Genomic DNA, 20,309 nt, shown 5'->3' with positions numbered 1-20,309 from the left:
TCTCCGAATCTATTATTCTTAGCCAAGAATGAGATGAAAGTCTGTGCCAATACAACTCTGAAACTTTCCATCTTGTGATGTTAAAGGAAAAAAGCTGGATTGTTGGTCCCTTCGGTTTCGTCTTCCTCTTTATCTTTAAGGAGGTCCTTCTATTGCTTGGTGCACAAATAGAATCAGAGATAAAGACTATTGGCTTCATGTTGCCTGTCATCACTTCACAATTCAGAATGGCAGATACTGCTGGCAAATCTAAGCTAGGAAATAGAATGGTAAATGGATTACAACAGCATGTAATGTGGATTGATTGTCAAGATTCACAATCCTTGCCATGTTTACTGCTTTGTTGCTCTCATAGACTTTAAGTGGTGATATTTAATATTTCCACAGGATTATCTCAGCACTTGGTATCAGACTACAAGCAACTTGTTGAGCTTTTGGAGGAAGGGAATTCAAACAGGTAGTGATTTTCATGTGACTTTACCTCTGGCTTAGAGTTTGGTGTAAATTTTCTCTAAATGATTAGTTTGTAGGACTTTTTATACTGTTTGATTTTTAATTCACTGTGTAAGCCAGCATTTTTTTAAACTTCTGTTATTTGTATCAATGAGCAATTTAGCAGCAGTATCTGATTATATAATGATACAACTCAGATACAGGCTCTGCAAATCATGCTTGCATTGGCTCTTTTGAATCTAATAGCCCTCCAAATGTTTTCCCTTCAAGTATTAGTAAACAGTTAGAAAGCTTGATATTGGATTTGCTTCCACCTTCAGAGAGCAGATTTCAGATTGTCACAACTTGATGAATAGAAGAAACAAAAGGTATTTCCCCTCTGAAAGCCTGGGAAGGTGAGCTTTTCGATTATAAAAGTCTTACCTCGCGTGACTCCATTTTTGGAGTAAGTGAGGTAATATATTTGGGCGGTTGCTTTACCCGAAACACTACCTAGGTAGTGTCTCCCACCCATCCTCCTCCTCTAACCAAAAAAAAAGGTTCTGAGCGCTGATTTGGTAAGGCTACTAGTTTTTTTTTATTTGTCTGGGAATTCAGAACAGTGGGAATGGATGTTAGGGCAGTTGTATGCTCCTCCTGTAGAATGTGGGAGGTAAGGGTCACCACTAGTGTCCCCACTGACTTCATCTGCGGGAAGTGCACCCAACTCCAGCTCCTCGGAAACCGTGTTAGGGAACTGGAGCTGGAGCTGGATGAACTTCGGATCATTCGGGAGGCTGTGGGGGTAATTGAGAGGAGTTACGGGGAGGTAGTCACACCTCAGGTACAGGAAAAAAGTAGATGGGTTACAGTCAGGGGACGGAAAGGGAACAGGCAGACAGTGCAGGGATCCCCTGTGGCCGTTCCCCTCAAAAACAAGTATACCGTTTTGGATACAATTGGGGTGGACGACTTACCAGGGGTAAGCCATGGGGTACAGGTCTCTGGCACAGAGTCTGTCCCTGTTGCTCAGAAGGGAAGGGGGGAGAGGAGGAGAGCATTAGTCATTGGGGACTCCATAGTTAGGGGGACAGATAGGAGATTCTGTGGGAACGAGAGAGACTCGCGGTTGGTGTGTTGCCTCCCAGGTGCCAGGGTCCGTGATGTCTCGGATCGTGTTTTCGGGATCCTTAAGGGGGAGGGGGAGCAGCCCCAAGTCGTGGTCCACATAGGCACCAACGACTTAAGTAGGAAAAGGGATGGGGATGTAAGGCAGAAATTCAAGGAGCTAGGGTGGAAGCTTAGAGCTAGAACAAACAGAGTTGTTATCTCTGGTTTGTTACCCGTGCCACGTGCTAGCGAGGCGAGGAATAGGGAGAGAGAGCAGTTGAACACGTGGCTATAGGGATGGTGCAGGAGGGAGGGATTCAGATACCTGGATAATTGGGGCTCATTCTGGGGTAGGTGGGACCTCTACAAACGGGATGGTCTACACCTGAACCAGAGGGGTACCAATATCCTGGGGGGGAGATTTGCTAATGCTCTTTGGGAGGGTTTAAACTAATTCAGCAGGGGGATGGGAACCTGAATTGTAGCTCCAGTATACAGGAGGTTGAGAGTAGTGAGGTCATAACTAAGGTTTCAAGGTCGCAGGTGTGTACCGGCAGGCAGGAAGGTGGTTTGAAGTGTGTCTACTTCAATGCCAGGAGCATCCGGAATAAGGTGGGTGAACTTGCAGCATGGGTTGGTACCTGGGACTTCGATGTTGTGGCCATTTTGGAGACATGGATAGAGCAGGGACAGGAATGGTTGTTGCAGGTTCCGGGGTTGAGATGTTTCAGTAAGATCAGGAAAGGTGGTAAAAGAGGGGGAGGTGTGGCATTGTTAGTCAAGGACAGTATTACGGTGGCAGAAAGGACGTTCGATGACAACTCGTCTACTGAGGTAGTTTGGGCTGAGGTTAGAACCAGGAAAGGAGAGGTCACCCTGTTGGGAGTTTTCTATAGGCCTCCGAAAAGTTCCAGAGATGTCGAGGAAAAGATTGAAAAGATGCTTCTGGATAGGAGCGAAAGTAACAGGGTAGTTGTTATGGGGGACTTTAACTTTCCAAATATTGACTGGAAACGCGATAGTTCGAGTACTTCAGATGGGTCAGTTTTTGTCCAATGTGTGCAGGAGGGTTTCCTGACACAGTATGTAGATAGACCAACAAGAGGTGAGGCCACATTGGATTTGGTACTGGGTAATGAACCAGGCCAGGTGTTAGATTTGGAGGGAGGTGAGCACTTTGGTGATAGTGACCACAATTCGGTTACGTTTACTTTAGCGATGGAAAGGGATCGGTATATACCACAGGGCAAGAGTTATAGCTGGGGGAAAGGCAATTATGAGGCGATGAGGCAAGATTTAGGATGCATAGGATGGAGAAGGAAACTGCAGGGGCTGGGCACAATTGAAATGTGGAGCTTGTTCAAGGAACAGCTACTGCGTGTCCTTGAGAAGTATGTACCTGTCAGGCAGGGAGGAAGTGGTCGAGCGAGGTAACCGTGGTTTACTAAAGAAGTTGAATCTCTTGTCAAGAGGAAGAAGGAGGCTTATGTGGAGATGAGGCGTGAAGGCTCAGTTAGGGCGCTTGAGAGTTACAAGTTAGCCAGGAAGGACCTAAAGAGAGAGCTAAGAAGAGGCAGGAGGGGACACGAGAAGTCTTTATCAGGTAGGATCAAGGAAAACCCTAAAGCTTTCTATAGGTATGTCAGGAATAAAAGAATGACTAGAGTAAGATTGGGGCCGGTCAAGGACAGTCATGGGAAGTTGTGCGTGGAGTCCGAAGAGATAGGAGAGGTGCTAAATGAATATTTTTCATCAGTATTCACACAGGAAAAAGACAATGTTGTCGAGGAGAATACTGAGATACAGTCTATTAGACTCGACGGGATTGAGGTTCATAAGGAGGAGGTGTTAGCAATTCTGGAAGGTGTGAAAATAGATAAGTCCCCTGGGCCGGATGGGATTTATCCTAGGATTCTCTGGGAAGCTAGAGAGGAGATTGCAGAGCCTTTGGCTTTGATCTTTATGTCGTCATTGTCTTCAGGAATAGCGCCAGAAGACTGGAGACTCGCAAATGTTGTCCCCTTGTTCAAGAAGGGGAGTAGAGACAACCCTGGTAATTATAGACCAGTGAGCCTTACTTCGGTTGTGGGTAAAGTGTTGGAAAGGATTATAAGAGATAGGATTTATAATCATCTAGAAAGGAATAATTTGATTAGGGATAGTCAACATGGTTTTGTGAAGGGTGGGTCGTGCCTCACAAACCTTATTGAGTTCTTTGAGAAGGTGACCAAACAGGTGGATGAGGGTAAAGTGGTTGATGTGGTGTATATGGATTTCAGTAAAGCGTTTGATAAGGTTCCCCATGGTAGGCTATTGCAGAAAATACGGAGGCATGGGATTGAAGGTGATTTAGCGGTTTGGATCAGAAATTGGCTAGCTGTAAGAAGACAGAGGGTGGTGGTTGATGGGAAATGTTCATCCTGGAGTTCAGTTACTAGTGGTGTACCTCAAGGATCTGTTTTGGGGCCACTGCTGTTTGTCATTTTTATAAATGATCTGGATGAGGGCGTAGAAGGATGGGTTAGTAAATTTGCGGATGACACCAAAGTCGGTGGAGTTGTGGATAGTGCGGAAGGATGTTGCAGGTTACAGAGGGACATAGATAAGCTGCAGAGCTGGGCTGAGAGGTGGCAAATGGAGTTTAATGTGGAAAAGTGTGAGGTGATTCACTTTGGAAGGAGTAACAGGAATACAGAGTACTGGGCTAATGGTAAGATTCTTGGTAGTGTGGATGAGCAGAAAGATCTCGGTGTCCATGTGCATAGATCACTGAAAGTTGCCACCCAGGTTGATAGCGTTGTTAAGAAGGCGTACAGTATGTTAGGTTTTATTGGTAGAGGGATTGAGTTTCGGAGCCGTGAGGTCATGTTGCAGCTGTACAAAACTCTGGTGCGGCCGCACTTGGAGTATTGCGTACAGTTCTGGTCACCGCATTATAGGAAGGATGTGGAAGCATTGGAAAGGGTGCAGAGGAGATTTACGAGGATGTTGCCTGACATGGAGGGAAGGTCTTATGAGGAAAGGCTGAGGGTCTTGAGGCTGTTTTCGTTAGAGAGAAGAAGGTTAAGAGGTGACTTGATAGAGACATACAAGATGATCAGAGGATTAGATAGCGTGGACAGTGGGAGTCTTTTTCCTGGGATGGTGATGGCTAGCACGAGGGGACATAGCTTTAAATTGAGGGGTGATAGATATAGGACAGATGTCAGAGGTAGGTTCTTTACTCAGAGAGTAGTAAGGGCGTGGAATGCCTTGCCTGCAAAAAAAGTTGACTCGCCAACTTTAAGGGCATTTAAATGGTCATTGGATAAACATATGGATGATAATGGAATAGTTTAGGTTAGATGGGCTTCAGATTGGTTTCACAGGTTGGCGCAACATCGAGGGCCGAAGGGCCTGTACTGCGCTGTAATGTTCTATGTTCTATGTTCTATGAAACAAGAAACAGAAATTGCTGGAGAAACTAAGCAAGTCTGGCAGCATCTGCAGAGAGAAAACAGAGTTCATGTTTTGGATACAGTGACCTTTCTTCAGAACAGGCTTTAGTTTCTGTAGTAATTTCAGTTTTTGTTTCAGCTTTCCAGCATCCACAGATCTTTGGTTTTTTTCATCTCTCCCCTGGTCTTTTGTCCCTTAAACGACTATCCTCTGGTTGATGAGTGGTTTGTCTCTGTCTACACTGCTTCATGCCTTTGACCACTTCAATTAATTCTTAAAGATAAAGGGATTAGTGTAGCTGGTTTTTGTTTCCGCTTTCTGAGGGGCTCTCCCTTTGAAGACTTTCTTGATGCCCTTTCCAAACTGGGAAACGCTCCGTTAACTTTGTTTCAATTTCATCCCTTCCGTCACCTTCAAATGGTGCACTGGCAGCCCCTCTTTTCCCTTCAACATATCTGTTTCTATTTCTCAGGATAGGCTACAAAACAACATCCACTATGAGTCTACTGAGTTTCACCACTATCTAGGCTGCATTTACACCAATCCATCTTTTTTAAGACCTATTCTCCCATTATCTTTTCTGTCACCTTCTAATGTGTCTTCCATTCTCTTCAACGTAGTATTCCTCTCCCACCCTGATGAAAAGCACCTCAGTCATATCTGTTGTATTTTAAGTATATAGCTGAGCTGATGGTGCATTATAGATCTGTAATTGTAGTTGCCTATCATCATAAAAGTTTTCCTAGTATTGGTGGGCCATGGGCCAGATTTTCAGTTCCAGTGAGTTTTGAACAGATGCAGGCACCATTTTGAGTATTAAACTAGTGAGCTTGTTTACACTCTAGACTGTGCTTGCATGAAATTTGAAATTAGGAAAATGACAAATCAGAGTAGTCTGGCACATGCTCTCATGTTTGATACGGGAGAGGCAAAAGTTTTTTTTAACAAATGGTGGAAAATGTTCAGACAAAAGCCAAATGCTTTTTGTGCTGGTGACCCGAAGTAAAAACAGAAAGCATTTGAGAAATTCAGGAGGTTTGGCAGCATCTGTGGAAACAGAAAACAGAGTTAAAATTCACAGTCTGTTAGGACTCTTATTGAAACTATTCCAGACAAGAAATCTGACATCCATACTTGGTATGGCTCACTCTTAACTGCCTTTTGAAATGACCTCGCAAACCACCCAGTTGTATCAAACTCGTTATGAAGACTAAAGAAAGAATTGAAACCAGATGGGCCATTTGGCATTAACATAGGCACTGGAGATGGTGAATACAGCTCTCATCGATTCTGCAAAGTCCTCCTTCCTGACACGAGGAGAACTGTCTGACAGACTTAGTCAAGCAACAGCCTGACAAAGTAATACTGATGGAATCATATCTTACAAGCAGTGTCTCAGGCAACACCATCACCAACCCTGGATATGTCTTGTCCTGCTGACACTTGGGAGGGAGTTACAGAGTCATACAGCACAGAAACAGACACTGGAGTCCAACCTATCCATGCTGACCATAATCCCAAGCTAAACTAGTCCCCCCTTCCCTCGGCTTGGCCCATATTCCTACAAACATTTCTTAGTCATGTTTTTATCCAAATGTCTTTTAAACGTTGTAACTGTGCTATATCCACCACTTCATCTCGAAATTCATTCCACACACAAACCACGGTCTGTGTAAAAAAAAAAAAAAAATTGCCCCTCGTGTCTTTTATAAATCTTTCTCCTCTCACTTTAAAAATATGCACCCCTAGTCTTGAAATCACCCACTCTAGGGGAAAGACACCTGTCATTCATTTTATCTACATCCCTCATGATTTTATAAACCTCTACAGGTCACCCCTCAACCTCCTAAGGTCCGGTGATAAAAGTCTCGGCCTATTCAGCCTCTCCCCATAACTCAAACCTACCATTCCTGGCAACATCCTGGTAAATCTCTTCTGAACCCTCTCCACCTTAATAATATCCTTCCTATAACTGGGAGAGCACAACTGGACACAGTACGACAGAAGAGGCCTCACTAACGTTCCATACAACTTCAATATAATGTCCTATACTCAAAGGTCTGGGCAATGAAGAAAAACATGCTTAATGCCTTCTTAACCTTCTTATCTATATGTGAAGCAAACTTCAAAGAATTATGTACCTGAACCCCTAGGTTTCTCTGTACTACAGCACTACCCAAGGCCCTACTTTTAATTGTTTGTTTTACCAAAATGCAATACCTCACATTTATCCAAATTAAACTCCATCTGTCACTTTTCAGCCATTGACCCAATTGATCAAGATTTCTTTGTAATCCTAGATAACTTTCACTGTCTGCTATACCACCAATCTTGGTATCATCCACAAATTTACTAACCATACCTTCTGTCTTTTCATGTAAATCATTTATACAAATGACAAACAAAAGTGACCCAGCACCGATCCCTGCAAAACACTGCTGGTCTCAGGCCTTCAGTCGAAAAAACAACACTCTGCCATGCTGTTGAGTGGTCCTCGGGTCTTTAAAATTGACAGGTGTTACATGAGTCTCACTCTTTTGCTGTCTCCTTTTCTTCTCTCTCTCTTTCTTTCTGTCCGTCTCTCTTTCTCTCTCTCACACACACACCCTCCTTGACCCCGCTGTCCCCCAGCAAAAAAAAAATTGAGGATGACAAGTGCATAGAATCTATTCTGCTATGGGGACTTATTATATGTCTCCAAGAGTGACTCAGTAGCATCAATACTGACTGATCTGGCCAACACCTAAAGGACTTCCTCAACTTGGTCAGCAGCAAGTGGTAATGGGAAAGCTTACTTGACTTTGTCCTCATCAACCATGCAATCATGATCATGTTGGCATGGATGACCATTGCACACTCATTGGAGATGAGGTCTGTGTTCACATTAAGGATATGCACCATCATGATGTCTTGCACTACCACAATGCTAAATGGGACAGTTTGAACAGAACTAGCAACTCAAAGCTGGGCATTCATGAGATGCTGTGGGCAGAATTGTATTCAACCATAATCTGTACCTGCATGGCCTGGAATCTACCATACTCTACCGTTGCCATCAAACTGGGAAATCAACCCTGGTTCAGTAAAGAATTCAGGATGGCATGCCAGGAACAACACCAGACCCAACTCAATATGGGGTGTTAACCTGGTGAAGCTACCAAACAGGACAAATTGCATGCCGAACAGCATGAACAGCAAGTTTTAGATAGAACTAAGTGGTTCCATAACCATTGAATCAGGTCTAAGCTGTACAGTCTCTCCACATCTAGTCATGAATTATGTTTTTTTTTATTTCTTTTTTATTTATTCATGCAATTTGGTTTTTATTGTCCATCTCAAATTGCCCAGAGTGTAGTTCAGATTCTGAAGGCATATGTGGGACAGACCAGATAAAGATGGCAGATTGCCTCCCCAGAGGACAATCAGATGGGTTTTTACAATATTATTAGTGGTTAAATGGATATCTTTCGGTTAGCTTTTTATTCCAGATTTTTTAAATTCAAATTTTACCATCTGCCATGTTGGGATTTGAACCCATATCCCCAGAATGTTAGCCTACATTTCTGGATTACAATCCCATGACATTACCATTACACCACTGCCTTCCCCAACAATTAAAAAGCAAACAGGAAGTGGTGGGTCCACAAATATCCCCATCCTCTACCATAATGGAGCCCAACACAAGAGTGCAAAAGACAAAGCTAAAATACTTGAATTGATCTTAAAGCAGAAGTACCAAGTGGATGATCCATCTGAGTGGTTCCCAGCATCACAGATGTCAGTTTTCAGCCAATTCATTTCACTCCACGTGCTATCAAGAAACATTTGAAGACACTGGATACTGCAAGGCTATGGGCCTGAAAACATGCCAGCAACAACACTGAGGATTTGTGCTCCGGAATCTGCTGCATGCCTAACCAAGCTGTTCCAGTACAACTACAGCACTCTCATCTAGCCAGAAGTAAATAAAATTACCTAGATATGAGCTTTGCACCACAACAGGATAAATCCAGACAGGCTGATTGCTGCCCTATCAGGCCACTCTCAATTTATCAGCAGATCGATGGAAAGAGTCATCGATGGTGTTATCAAGCAGTATTTACAAAGGAATAAGGTGCTCACTGATTCTCTTTGGGTTCTGCCAGAACCACTCAGCTTCTGACTTCATTACAGCCTTGGTTCAAACATGGCCAAAAGAACTGAATTCCAAAGGTGAGATGAGATTGAAGGCAGCATTTGACTGAATATAGCATCAAGGAACCCTAGCAGAACTGCGGTCAATGGGAATCAAGGAAAACTGTCTGGTAGTTAGAGTCCATAGACAATAAGATGCAGGAGCAGAAGTAGGCCTCTCGGCCCATTGAATCCATTCTGCCATTCAGTGAGGTCATGAATGATCTAATAATCCTGAACTCCACTTTCCTGCTTTTTCCCTATGACCATTGGTTCCCATATTGTCTATCTCAGCCTTGAATATACCTAACAACCAACCTCTACAGCCCTGTGCAGTAAAGAATTTTACAGATTTTATATTATCTGGGAGAAGAAATTTCTCTTCATTTCTGTCCTAATTGGGTGACCCTTATTCTGAGGTTATGTTGTTTGGTCTATACACTCCCATAATGGGAAGCGATCTTTCCACACCTACCCTGGCAATCCCCCTAAAGAATCTGGTATGTTTTAGTGAGATTATCTCTCATTCTTCTGAACTTCCAACAAGTAGAGGCCCAACATACACGACCTCTTCTCATGAGAAGATCAACATGATCAACTTAGTGAACCTTTTTTGGACTGATTCGAATGCCAGTATATCTTTTTTCAGTCAAGGTGACCAAAACTGTTCACAGTACCCCAGCTGTGGTCCGACTAGTGTCTGACTAGCAAGACACCCCTATTCTTGTACTCCATTGTACTCCTCTTGCATCTGTCCACATCTCAGAGCTCTGCAACCTTTCACCATTTAGATAATATGCTGCTTTTTTAAAATTCATTCTGACAAAATGGACAATTTCGCACTTTGCCACATTGTACTCCATTTGCCAAATCCTTTGCCCACTCACTTAACCTTTGTAGGCTTCCTATGTTCTTTTCACAACTTACTTTCCTGTCTTTCTTTGTGTTATGGCTTGCATCCTAGGATCCTAAAAGATGTAGCTACAGTTATAGTGGATGTGTTGTTTTTAATTTTCCAAAAATCCTTGGGTTCTGGAGAAGTACCAGAGGATTGGAAATCTGCCAATGTGACATCCCTATTTTAGCAGAAAGTAGGTAACTGTGCTAATTATCCTAACATGTATTGTTGGAAAATGTTAGAATCATTCATTAAGGAAGTAATAGCAGCACATCTGGAAAATTAGAATCAAGCAGAGTCATAAATGGAATCATATCTGACTGAGTTTTTCGAGGAAGTCTCAACCAGAGTGAATAGAGGAGAGTGGACAGATGTGTTGTATTTGGACTTCCATGGGGTGCTTGATGAGGTACCTCGCAAAAGTTCAGTCATAAGAAAAGAGCCCTAGTATTAGAGTTGGTATATTGGCATAGATAGGGAATGGCTAATGGGCAGGTGACAGTGAATGGGGAAAAGAGGTTCTTTTTCAGATTGACAATCTGTGACCAGTGGGGTTCCAGAGAGATCAGTGCTGGACTGCAACTGCTTACAATGTATGTTATTGACTCGGAGGAAGGAAGCAAATATACAGCAGCCACATTTGCAAATAATATAAAAATATGCTGCAAGCCAAATTATGAGAGAGATCCAAACAATTTACAGAGAGGTATTGATAGGTTAAACAAGTGGGGAAAAAAAGTTGCCAAATGGAGTATAGTGTGGGAAAATGTGAAGTTCTCCATTTTGGAATGGAGAACAAAAAGAACAGTGTCATTGAGATGGAGAAAAGCTACAGAGAACTGCAACAAACAGGGACTTGGGGGAACTTGTGCATGAAGCACAGAAAGCTAACACACAGGTGCAACAATAATCAGGAAGGCAAATGGAATGTTGACCCTTATTTCAAGGGAATTGTAGTATAAGGATACGGAAGTACAAGGTGCTGGTGAGATCACATCTGAAGTACTGTGACCAGCTTTAGTCCTCTTGTCTAAAGATATTTCAGTTGTAGCAGTTCAGAGAAGGATCGCTAGGATGATTCCTCATATCGAGAGATTATCTTATGAGCAAAGCCTAAAGAGGACACCTCACTGGAATTTAGAAGAATGAGAAGCAACCTCATTGAAATGTATAGAATTCTTAAGGGGCTTAACAAGGTCAATGCTGAGAGGATGTTTCCCTGCATGGGAGAGTCTAGGACTAGAGGGATAGTCTCAGACTAAAGGGACACCAGTTAAAGATTGAGATGCGGAGGAATTTCTTGTCTTAGAGGATTGTGAGTCTTTAGTACTCCTTGCACAGAGAGCTGTGTGAGCAGAGTGTTTGTGTATACTAAAAGCTGAGCTAGATAGATTCTTGATCAATAGAGGAATCCAGGGTTCCCAGGAAAGGGCAGGAAAGTGGACATGAGGAATGTCGGATCAACATGATCCTGTTGAATGGCAGAGCAGACTCGAGGGGCCGACTGGCCTACAGCTGCTCCTGTTCTTATGGTCCTGTGGTCAATAGCAAATTTACCTACCATACCTTTGATCCCTTTATCCAAATCATTTATGCAAGTTGTAAGAGTTGAGATCCAGCACCTAGCATTGTTTCACACCACTTATGAAACCTTGCCAGACTGAAAAAGACCCATTTATTCCTACTCTCTGCTTCCTGTTCATGAGCCAATCTGCTATCCGTGCCAATATGTTACTCGCTACACCATGAACTTTTACTTGCTGCAATAACTGATGAAATGACATCTTATCAGATGCTTTCTGAAAACCAAAATACATTGCATTCACTGGCTTTTCTTTATCTGCAACACAAGTTACTTTGTCAAAGAATTCCAATAAGTCAGTTTAAACTGGTTTCCCACTGACCAAACCATGTTGACTCTGTCTGATTACCTTGAATGTATGCTAGTATCCTGTTATAACATCATTAATAGTCACTTCAAACACTTTCCCGATGACAGATGTCAAGCTAATTGACCTTAGATAGGCAATCCTGTATCCGTGCTAACATGTTATCCATAACACTGAGTTCATCAAGTTAAGTTGCCTTATCTGTGGTATCACATTATAAAACATTTTATCAAACCTCTCCTGAAATCTTAATGTCTATTGGCTGCTTCTTCCTATTTGTGACCTTTTAAATGCTATCTAAGGAATTATTCCAACGTGATTTCCCTTTCATAAAGTCATGCTAACTCTGATCCCATTATATAATTCCACATACTTTGTTATTACATCTTTTGTAATAGACACAAATATTTTCCTTATAGTAGATATTAAGCTAACTCGCCTGTTTTTTTTGTCTTTGAATGACAGTGTTACATTGGCAGTTTTCCATTCCACTGGGACTTTTACAGAACATTCTTGAAAGGTGACAACAAGTGCATCTACTATCCTGTAGCTGCTTCCTTTAATTTTTCATGGAATTTTCATAGAATCCCTATAGTGTGGAAACAGGCCATTCGGCCAGACAAGCTCACACTGCCCCTCCAAAGAGCATCCCACCCAGATCTATTCCCCTACATTTCCCATGTCTAACCCACCTAACCTAAACATCCCCAGGCACTATGGGCAATTTAGCATAGCCAATCCACCTGTCCTGCACATCTTTGGACTGTGGGAGGAAACCAGTGCACCCAGAGGAAGCCCACGCAGACAAGGGGAGAATGTGCAAACTCCACACAGACAGTCGCCCGAGGCTGGAATCGAACCCGGGTCCCTGGCGCTGTGAGGCAGCAGTGCTAACCACTGAGCCACCGTATTAATATTCTAGGATGCATCTCATAAGGCCCAGGGAAGTTGTTTGTCTTTGCCCCAGTAATTTCCCATGTGTTTTCTCTAATGATAGCTATTGCATTTATATCTTCTTTCCCTTTTTCACATTATTTCATATTTTTGAATACTGTTAGTGAAATCTACTGAAGATTAGTGCAAACTATTTATTCAACTCCTCTGCCATTTCCTGTCTGTCCCCCACCCCCAGCCTCATTCATTAAGGAGTCAGTGATCACTTTGGTCTTTCTGGTTCTTTTTAACATATTTAAGGAAGGTCTTGTTGTTTGACTTGACCTCAAAATTTTAACCTTCTTCCCTTCTTTTTGTCAAGTTTTGTTGGTTTTTATAACTTTTCCAATCTTTTGGCTCACTATTAATCTTTGCCGCATTATATGTTTATTTTTCTTATAATTTGATGCTATTCTTAACTTCCCTGGTTAACTATTGTTGGCTTATCCCCTTTCTAGAATCCTCCTTTCTCACTGGGATATATCTTTGTCATGAGTCAAGAACTATTTTCTCTAAAATCTTCCATTGTTCCTTATCGCCTTTGGTGCTAAATTCCTTTCCCAATCCACTCAGCCAATCCTCTAGTACAAAGGTGTTTCAAGCTCTTGGAGGTCAGTCACCTCAGTCTTCTCTGCAGGGGTTCCACAGGGTCGAGTTCTAGGTGCAGCCATCTTCAACTGCTTCATCAATAACATCCACCTCTCCCACCACCCCCCCCTCACCCCTCCCATCGTAAGATCAGAGGTGGGGATGTTGGCTAATGACAGTATATTGTTCAACACCATTCATGATGACTTGTATTAAAGCAGTCTGTACGCTTATGCCCCAAGGCATGGACAACATACATGTTTCTGTGGCTGCAAAAGACACTCCAGGATATTTTGTTGACTACTTGGTGCCAGAGTCAAGTCTATGTCTGAGTGGACATGGGACACTTTCAAAGGGGAGGGTTGAGCAGCTAGATGTCATAGTACACGTTGGTATTAATGACAGGCCAGAAGAGTTACAAGGTCCTGCAAAGGGAGTTCAGGGAGTTAGGAAGTTGAAAAGCAGGACCTCTAGGGTTCTAATCTTGGATTTACTCCATGTGCCACATGGCTAAAGAGCTGATGTTGGAGGGAGGGCTTCAGATATGTGGATCATTGAGAAGACTCCCAGGGCAGGTGAAGTCTGTGCAAGAAGGACAGGTTGCACCTAAACTGAAGGACCATTACTATCCTGGCAGGGGCGTATGCCAGTGCCACTTGGGTTCGTTTAAGCTAGTATGACAGGGGTTAGGAACTAGAGCAGTGAAATGACTGAGGAGGAGTTAGACATTAAGGCCAGTAAGACCAAGAGGAAGAACAGGCAGGGAAAAGTTACTGAATATGGCAGGACTGGCAGTCTGAGGCACATTTGTTTTAATGCGAGCGGTATGACAGGTAAGGCAGATGAACTTAGAGCTTGGATTAGTACATATGACTATTATGTTGCAGCTATTATAGAGACCTGGTTGAGAGCAACAAGACTGGCAGCTTAATGTTCTGGGATTTACATGTTTCAGGCTTGATAGAGAGTGACGTAAAAGAGGTGGGGGAGTTGTGTTACTGATTATGGAGAATATCACAGCTGTACTAAGGGAAGACACCTTGGAGGGCTCATCCAGCATGGCCATATGGATAGAGCTCAGGAGTAGGAAAGGTGCAATCACTGAGGTTGTACTACAGGCCTCCTAATATCCAACAGAAGATGGAGAGACAGATATGTTGACAGACTATGGAAAAATATAAAAAATAACTGGACTTTATGGGAGAGAATTTGTGAGGTGCTTCCAGGATGGTATCTTGAAGCATTTCCTTGGTGAAAGTACTAAATGGGGGGGGAAGGCTAAACATGACAATATCAAGAAGGAATTCATGAGTGTAGATTGGGACTCGCTGTTTGAGGCTGAATCTTTCACAGGCCAGTTGAGTTCAGGGCTAGAATGTTCCTGTGAAAATGAAGGAAAAGGATTCAGGAACCTTGGATGACCAAAGAAATTGTGAGCTTAGTCAAAAAGAAAAAAGGAGCCATACATAAATTGAACATTGAGAAACTAAAGATCCCTTGAAGAATATAAAGAAAGCAAGAATTTAAAAGGAGCCATGAAATGTCCTTGGCAAACAGCTCCAAAGAAAATCCCAAGACGTTTTATACATGTATAATGAGCAAGAGAGTAGCTAGGGAAAGAGCAAGTCCAGTCAAAGACAAAGGAGGGAATTTGTGTGTGGAACTAGAGGAAGTGGGTGAGGTCCTTAACAAATATCTTGCTTTGGTATTCAGAACAGTTTCGTAGAACTATAGTTGTGGATCCATCTAGGAATCAGGCTATTTTGGATCTGAACGTGTATAGTGAGACAGGTTTAATACATGATCTCGGAGTAAATATAAGAAAGCCAAAGAATGGTAAGGAGAAGAGATAAAGTTAATGTAAGGGGAATAAGTTTAACATTAATACTAGCTGTAGCAGGGGAACTCAGTCCCATGTGTTGCATGACCCGCAGTATGTGGGAAATCTTAGATGCTCTGGCTGCCTGTATGACCGCATCTGCAGGAAATGCCACCAGTTTGACTGATTTGAACACTGAGTTTCAGAGCTTGAGCATCAGCTGGAGGCACAGCAGTGCATCTACAAGGGTCACATGGATGGTATGTTTTTAGATGTGGTCACCCTCTAGCTAAAGGAAGTGCAGTCAGAGGGGGAATGGGTGACTGTCAATTAGAAGAAGGGAGGCAGGCGGGTATTAGGAAAGCCGTGGGCTCCACTCACTCAAGAACAGATTTTTCTGTGTTGGAAAGCAAAGACAGTGACTGTTCCTTTGGGAGCACAGCCAGACCCCAGCTGTACAAGGTGGAGAGTAGAAAGAGAAACATCTGGATAAGCACTTAAATTGCCAGGGCACAGGCTATGGACCAAGTGCAGGTAAGTGAAACTAGTGTAGTTTGGTGTTTGCTGGTCAGCATAGACATGGAGGACTGAAGAGTCTATTTCTATGCTGTATGACTCTGTGTCTCTCTCTTTCTCTCTCTCTGTCTCTCACTCTGTCTTTCTCTCACTCTTTCTTGCTCTTTCTCGCTCTCTCTCTCTCTAGAAGAATAGTGAAAGGAAATTTAGTGGTGAGGGTTAAAGCAGGCATTTCTGTTGCTGTAAATGTGATTCCAGGATGGTGTTTTGCCTCTCTGGGAGCAAGGTCAAGGATGTCACTGAATGGCTACAGGGCATTCTGAAGGCAGAGGGTGAACAGTCAGAGATAGTGGCTCACAATGACATAGGGAGAAAGAGATGAGTTCCTACAACAAGACTTGAGGGAGCTGGGTAGCAGTTTAAAAAGTAGAACCTCAAAAGTTATAACCTCTGATTACTCTGGGTGCCACGTGCCAGTCAGCAGAGGAACAGGTGGTAGAACAGATGAATATGTAGCTGAAGAATGGGGCAGGAGGGATGATTTTAGATTCCTTGATCACTGGGTTTATTTCTGTGTAAGATGGGACCTGTACACGTGCTACCGGTTGCACCTGAACAACAGCAAGTCCAACATGTTTGTGGGGAGGTTTGCTAGTATGGTTGGTGGAGGATTAAACTAATTTGGTAGGGTTTTGGGATATAACTCAAATGGAGTTATAGCAGGCGGTGATGCGCACACAAGTATGGAGGAGCCAAGTCAGTCAAGAAGGCAGAACTAAACTGTTAAGGTATGAGAGAGCATGGCAAGGCTGAATCACATTTATTTTAATGTGAGGAGTCTTGCAAGTAAGGCTGATGAATAGGAGTTGTTGATTAACGCATGAGAATGTGATATCATAGCTATCATAGGAGGCTCAGAATGTCAGCTCAGTATTCCAGGATGTGGAATTTTTAAGCGAAATTGAGAAGAGTGTACAAGAGGAGGCAGCGTTGCTATATTGATCGAGCAGTCAATTACTGCTGTCAGTAATATGATGTCTTAGAATGGTCTTCAAATGATACCATATGGGTAGAACTTCAAAACAAAAAAGGGGGCAGTCGCTTTGCTGGAGGGACCTATTGACCCTCGAGGGAAAGATAGACAGATATAAAGGCAAATCTCAGAGGTGGAAAAATAATAGTGTCGTAACAGTAAAGGATTTCGACTTCTCCAATATTAACTCGGAGAGACAAAGTTTGAAAGGCTTAGAGGGGATAGAATTCTTAAAATATGTACAGGAGAGCTTTTTAAGCCAGCACACAGAAAGCCCTGCAAGAGAAGGGGCAGCGCTGCAACTAATTTTCAGGAACAAAACTGGTCCAAGTGATAGACGTGACAGGTGGGTGACCATTAAGGTAATAGTGACCAATATTCCATAAGATTTAAGGTACTTATGGATAAGGACAAATATGGACCGGAAATAAATGTTGTGAATTTGGGGAACAGGCAATTTTAATGGTGTAAGGCAAGATCTGACCAAAAGGGTCTGGAAGTAGCTGCTTGCAGGAAAATCCACACCAGAGCAGTGGGAGACGTTCAACAAGGTAAAAATGAATGTACAGGGCTAACAACTCCAGAGAGCCCTGAATGTCTGTGAATGTATACGCTTAAATACTGGGCAAAAATAGGAAGCTTATGGTGGATACCAAAGACCCAAAACAATAGAAGCTCTAGCGGGATAGAAAATGCGTAGCTGAGGTTTCAAGTGAGTATTTTGCATCTGTATTCACTGTAGAGAAGGATGATATAAGAGTAGGGAGTTGGACTGTGATATTCTTGAATAAATTAGCATTGAGAGAGAGAAGGTTTTAGTGAGCTTGGAAATGGATAAATCCCAGGCCCAAATGAGATTTATCCCAGGCGGTTGTGGAAGGCAAGGGACAAGATTGCAGGTGCTCTGACATTAATTTTCAAATCCTCTGTGGCCACAGAAGTGGTGCAAGAGGACTGGAAAACACCTTACGTGGTACTATTAATCGAGAAGGATGGTAAGGATAAACCAGGAAAGGGAAACTGAGAAGAAAAATTCTGAGGGACAGAATTAATCTCCACTTGGAGAGGCAAGAAGTAATCAAGGATAGTGAGCATGGCTTTGTAAAGGGGAGATTATGGCTAACAAATTAGATAGCATCAAATTGAAGAAAATTCATACAACGTGGTAATAATACTCCAAAAATACTAAATTTTCAAGTGGCAAAAGAAGGAGAAAAAATAAATACGGTAAATATCACCAGAGTGAACCACTGGGGAAACTAATGTGATCAATGACTGGTAAGTCCCCTGGGCCTGATGGGATGCATCCTAGAATATTAAAGGAAGTAGCTAGAGATAGTGGTTGCACTGGTAGTTATTCACCAATCTTATTTATACTACTTCATGCATTCACACAAATGCACAGTAACCCTAATTTAGACTTTATTGGCTTCTCTCTTCCACTGAGCCTATCTGATGCCTGGTATTCTTAAATATGCACCTTATTCTTCTTTTTTACATTTGTATGATTCTGCCCATCCCTTTAGGAATTTAGTTTTAAATTTTCCCAATCCACAGAAAGGCATTAGTTCCAGTTCTGTTGAGGGGCAGTCTGTTCCTTTAAATAAGTGCTTTATGCATGAGAACTGATCCCAATGCCCTAAGAACCTGAAGCCCTCCTACCTGTACCATGCTTCAAACCACACATTGACCCCCGTAGCACTGGCAGTAATCCAAAGATTGCTTTGTTTTGAAGTCCCATGTTTTAAATTCAATTGTAACTTTCAAAAGGAATTGGAATGCATTAAAACAAAATAAATTGTAGGCCCCTGAACACATATTAGAGAAACATAACTAATTGGATAGGGTTTTGAAAGAGGTGACATAAGCATAATGGGCCAAAGGGCCTCCTGTATTGTGTGAGGCTGCAAAATGGACTTTAGACTTTGAGTTAAATAATCTAAGGTGTAGAGAACAAAATTTGATATGTAATGTTACTTTTGCTTTACATTAAGATCCTTTTCATCCATTTGTTGCATGTTTCTGTTTCAGAATCACTGCTGCTACCCACATCCATGATGCCAGCAGCCGATCCCACGCCATCTTTACCATCCATTACACTCAGGTTCGGAAAATATTGTATTGACATGTTTCGGTCTGTCTCTTTCAATTTATTTTCTTCACAATGTGCACTCTTTCAATGACGATTGTTAAATCCTCTTCTCAAATTGTACCGCTTCAGCCAGTAGCATTTGATTTTGTTACCAGACTGTTACCCGCAGACTAGAAACATTTTGCATGTTATAAATTGTTCCATTTGTTTCGTCATCATTCATGTCCCAAATTTATTACCGAAGCCTTTAATTACTCCTTTACCATATATTGTATTTGTCATTTTTAGAAGATAGGAATAGGAGGAGTCTATTTATTCCCTCAAGTCTGTTCCACCATTCATTTAGGTCCTGGCTGATTTGCACCTTGGGCCCACCATTGCTCTTTTTCCCTTCATATACTTATCTCACAAACGTCTATTGACCTCAGCTTTGAAATTTTCAATTAAAAAATCTCCACTGTCTTTTGAGGAGACAGAATTCCAGATTCCATTACCCTTTGTAGGATGATGTGCTTCTTGACATTGCCTGTGAATAGCCTGGTTCTCATTTTAAGGTGTGTCTTCTTAGTCAGGCCTCACCCCACAGAGGAAGTAGGTTCTGCCGACTGACCTTATAAACTCCTTCAGGCCAGACCTTTATCTTCTACACTCAAAGGAATACAAGTTTAGTCTATGCAGATTGTCCTCATAAATTAAATGTGGTTATTGTTCTTTTGAATCTGTGCAGCTCTCCCTCCAAGCCCCCTGAGGTTTGGTGTTTCAGATCAGTACACAATACTGCAGATGCCTTTCAATGTATACTTGCACAGATGTGTGCCAGTGTATTGGAAGAGTTGCCAGGAAGAAGATTTTTCATTGTGCCTAGGGAATGCTTTTGAGGGAGTTAGGGGACTCTTTTGTGGTGTTCTCTGCTCCACTGCATCTATGACTTCCTGGGGAGCCACAGCTAGATGTGATTGGATTTGGGGTGTGGCTCCCCAGCAAGCCCAGAACCACTGTTACTTTTCTAACTAGGCTGCAGAATATTATTTGTGGCGGTCGATTTTTTTTTGCTAAGCCCACTGATCAGGAAACCCAGAAGAAGACATGTAAGGAAGCCTGCAGTGGCATTCCTGCAGACTTACCTTTTGATCTTCCTCTCTCCCCCTTCCTTTTGAGGAAATACCTGGCTTCTGCTTGGTGATTCTCTAGAAACCTGAGTCAAATTGAGGAAGTTGCTGTCAGATGATGATTTAATGTTAAAACGTGAAAAAAACTGTGGATGCTGTAAATCACAAACAAAAACAAATTGCTGGAAAAGTTCAACAGGTCTGGCAGCATCTGTGGAGAGAAATCAGAGTTAACAGTTCTGAGGAAGGGTCACTCAACCTAAAATGTTAACTCTGATT

General features: G+C 42.4%; 1 protein-coding gene across 1 annotated transcript in view; it reads left to right on the top strand.

The window, feature by feature from the left end:
- stard9 (StAR-related lipid transfer (START) domain containing 9) overlaps positions 1-20,309 on the top strand; it is a 286,706-nt gene that overhangs the window by 129,137 nt on the left and 137,260 nt on the right. The window contains exons 8-9 of the mRNA XM_048599610.1: positions 388-457; positions 18,861-18,933. Of these exons, the coding sequence (XP_048455567.1) occupies positions 388-457; positions 18,861-18,933 (143 nt within the window). The remainder of the gene's footprint in view (positions 1-387; positions 458-18,860; positions 18,934-20,309) is intronic.

The sequence above is a fragment of the Rhincodon typus genome, chromosome 8, assembly GCF_021869965.1.
Source record: "Rhincodon typus isolate 14 chromosome 8, sRhiTyp1.1, whole genome shotgun sequence".
NCBI classification, from domain to species: domain Eukaryota; kingdom Metazoa; phylum Chordata; class Chondrichthyes; order Orectolobiformes; family Rhincodontidae; genus Rhincodon; species Rhincodon typus.
This window is presented reverse-complemented; position numbering and strand designations above follow the sequence as displayed.